Source organism: Etheostoma spectabile, chromosome 18 (assembly GCF_008692095.1).
Source record: "Etheostoma spectabile isolate EspeVRDwgs_2016 chromosome 18, UIUC_Espe_1.0, whole genome shotgun sequence".
NCBI lineage: Eukaryota > Metazoa > Chordata > Actinopteri > Perciformes > Percidae > Etheostoma > Etheostoma spectabile.
The window spans coordinates 13,510,218-13,513,201 of record NC_045750.1 but is presented as its reverse complement, the minus strand read 5'-3'; the positions used below and the strand labels follow the sequence as shown (position 1 = coordinate 13,513,201).

Below are 2,984 nucleotides of genomic sequence, written 5' to 3'. Positions count from 1 at the left end.
CACACACACACACACACACACACACACACACTCTTTTCACGGGTGTGGCCATTTTGCATTGCTGGAATTTGCTCTGTGTTTGTAACTCATAATGTAGCCTATGTCTGATCTCCCACATTGATGACATTCCACAGGCAAATATCTCCCTCTTCCCTGTCCCTGCGTGTAGTTGTCCCTCCCCGGGGACTGCCAACTACTAGAGAACATCTATTCATAAAAGGTCCAACCATAATTTACACCAAGGCTCACAAGCTTTTCACTACACTTACAGCTCTATGGTTTAAAATGTGAACTGTGACTTTTTTTGTCAATACACTTTGACTCTAAAGCTCTAAGTACTTTAAAGCACTTTAAATCCCAATGTGACAATTTGAGCACATTTTGATTCTTTGAAGAGATACTTTGTTGATATTTAACCAACTTTGTATTGTTGGTAGTATGTTTTAATTAATGTTAAACTTCCCTTCATCTTACCAGTGCTAGATCTCCCTACTCACAGGCCAACAGAAAAACTTCAAGTGATGGTTGCTCGAACGACAGATACTACTGCATATGAGAAAGTTGTTGTGACTATGATTTGTCTTTATCTGATTTCTGTCCCAATGCTACCTTAAACCTTAAAATGGTTGTGGAACAACTGCACGGAGCACCCTGTTTGTTATGAAGGTATGGTTACGGATGGAATAATGCATACAAATGTATACATACATTTGATTATTAAACAATAACAACACTAATTAAGATAAAGAAACATCAGTATTTTTGAATGATGATGTAGGCCTTTCTGCTTTTTTGTTCATTTGGATTTTGTGAACAGTGAACTGGCAAAGGTGGGTGTGCAGTGAAGAGGGACACTGCCATTTAACTTGAGGACTGGAATTCAAGCGCTCATATCTACTTGGCTGCAGTATTGTGAAGGGCACTGAAACAAGAAACAGAATTTTCTCATCTTTCTTTTCCATTTCCATCCAATGTGAAAAGAGGCTACGTCCTTAATTATTTGAGATGGACAAATTAACTTGTCCAGTGTATGATACAAAGAACATTGTACGTGCTTTAACTTGTCACGTCGCCAATTCTTCTGTGTCAGAGTTTACTTTCAATGTGACTCTTTACAGATATTAACTGAATATTACCTCATACTGTTTTGTTTTTATTATGTGTCACCCTCGCAGTGGGAACACGTGTGCTGGTCTAGTTTCTGGGGACAGTATTAGCGAGCGGACTGACTGGTGAGAGGAGTCGTATAACGCTAACGTTAACGTTGAAAACACGTTAATATTACAGTACGTAGCTGAATAAACAAATTCAAAAAGACTTGTACTTAAAAGGAAAACATTCCTAAGTTTGAACAGTTTGGCTTTGTTGAGGTTCTTCAGCAGTAACGTTAGCCTAACTGTAAAATACGTTTTTCTGCTTATTGTTTACATGCATTGTTATTTTTATTTTTAGGTTTCGTGATGAAGAATTATAGCTGCGTATCCACCGTTAGCTTAGCTACATTTCTGCTAACACACTGCGCGTGTATTATAATAACCTCTGGTTTGTGTCTTTTCTGTAGGCAATGCTGTTAACAGCTCGCCGCCTGTCCAAAGTGCTGCAGCTCACCCTGGCGGTCATGAAACCAGATGCTGTAGCTCACCCTGTGATGTTAGAGGTGAGCTCACACCACCTCACCGTCTGCCAGTCTTACATAGGTCATTTAACTTCTTGTGCCTCCAAACTTATTCAGCTACACTCCTTTAACGGTTAAATATCGTCTACTGTAATCAGCTAGACTGCTGTCACCTGAGTGAGCAGTGGTAAAGTGATCAAGAGTAGCCTACGTGTTGACCTCTGTCAATTATGATATATCATTAAATATTATATTGCAGGGAATAGAAAACTCATTTTTCCATTGGATCAGAGTACTGTCAATTGGCTGCCTGGTCTGTCCTTTAACTGTCTATGGTTCTGCCAATCTTCCCAGCCCTTGTCACATGACCGATTAAGGTTTCCATGGCAATTATTCAAAATTCTGATACCATGAAACCAGTTTTTGGACTTGTTTTTTTTTAAAGAAGTGGCAGTCTGAACCTATAGAAAATGTGTATTGTATCTGGATTTGTTTAAAATTAAACAAAGGAAAAAATAATAATGAATGTGAGGTTTTATTTAGCATGTTGTATTAAGAAATTTCCGTCACTCCCGCGTCTCCCCTGACTGTTTACTGGCCAAAAACACAACATTTTCTTTGAGGAAATGACCCTAAACCTCAATTTGCTTACTTGATAGATTCACAAGGCCTCAAAGTCATGGAAGTGGTATTATTCATAAAATATTCCATTAGTTAAAGCCCAAAAAAGTGGACCACCTGTTGTCATCTTAATTGAGAGAAGGGTGATCTTTGGTATCCAAATATTTGGTTGTTATCATCCCTCTAGCATATTATTAGAACCTACTTGTCCTTTTCCTTCTAGCTTTTGAAACAAATCTCCAAACATATTTAGATATAGTTTGATTGTTACATACATTGTCATATCAGCTACAGTATGGCACAAGGTAAAAAAAAATGTTTTTCTTCCAGGCTCTCCACCAGAGAATCCTGGACAACAACTTTGTGATTGTTAGATGCAAAGATCTTGTGTGGAAGAGACAGGACTCTGAGAGGTTTTACGCCGAACATTCAGGTGTGTGGACACAACTCTGTTCAAATGTGTTTAAATGAACAAAGTGCTGCTTTGTTGATTATATCTGACCAAACAGTTGAGATGGTAGCCGGTTTTAGCTGACACATCATATTTCCTGTACAGTATGTGGATTCATCTTTCAATGTATGCTATGTATGTATTGACAGTAAGACGGGTTCTTTGGGACCGTCTACAAACAACACAGAAAAGAGATACAGAAATATTTTCAAAAATAGGGATATGCTTATTTTTTTAAAGTAATACCTGTAGTAAAACTAGCAGGAAACACGTTTATAATTGAGGTAAGTTTGGAGA

The 2,984-nt window shown here is 38.0% G+C and overlaps 1 protein-coding gene and 1 long non-coding RNA gene across 2 annotated transcripts in view; both read left to right on the top strand.

The window, feature by feature from the left end:
• LOC116706763 (uncharacterized) overlaps positions 1 to 2,984 on the top strand; it is a 9,055-nt gene that overhangs the window by 1,482 nt on the left and 4,589 nt on the right. The window lies entirely within an intron of this gene.
• The window catches only part of nme6 (NME/NM23 nucleoside diphosphate kinase 6), a 5,561-nt gene continuing 3,388 nt past the window's right edge, over positions 812 to 2,984 (top strand). The window contains exons 1-3 of the mRNA XM_032543752.1: positions 812 to 830; positions 1,562 to 1,657; positions 2,567 to 2,669. Coding sequence (XP_032399643.1) covers positions 1,565 to 1,657; positions 2,567 to 2,669 — 196 coding nt within the window. The 5' untranslated portion in view covers positions 812 to 830; positions 1,562 to 1,564. The remainder of the gene's footprint in view (positions 831 to 1,561; positions 1,658 to 2,566; positions 2,670 to 2,984) is intronic.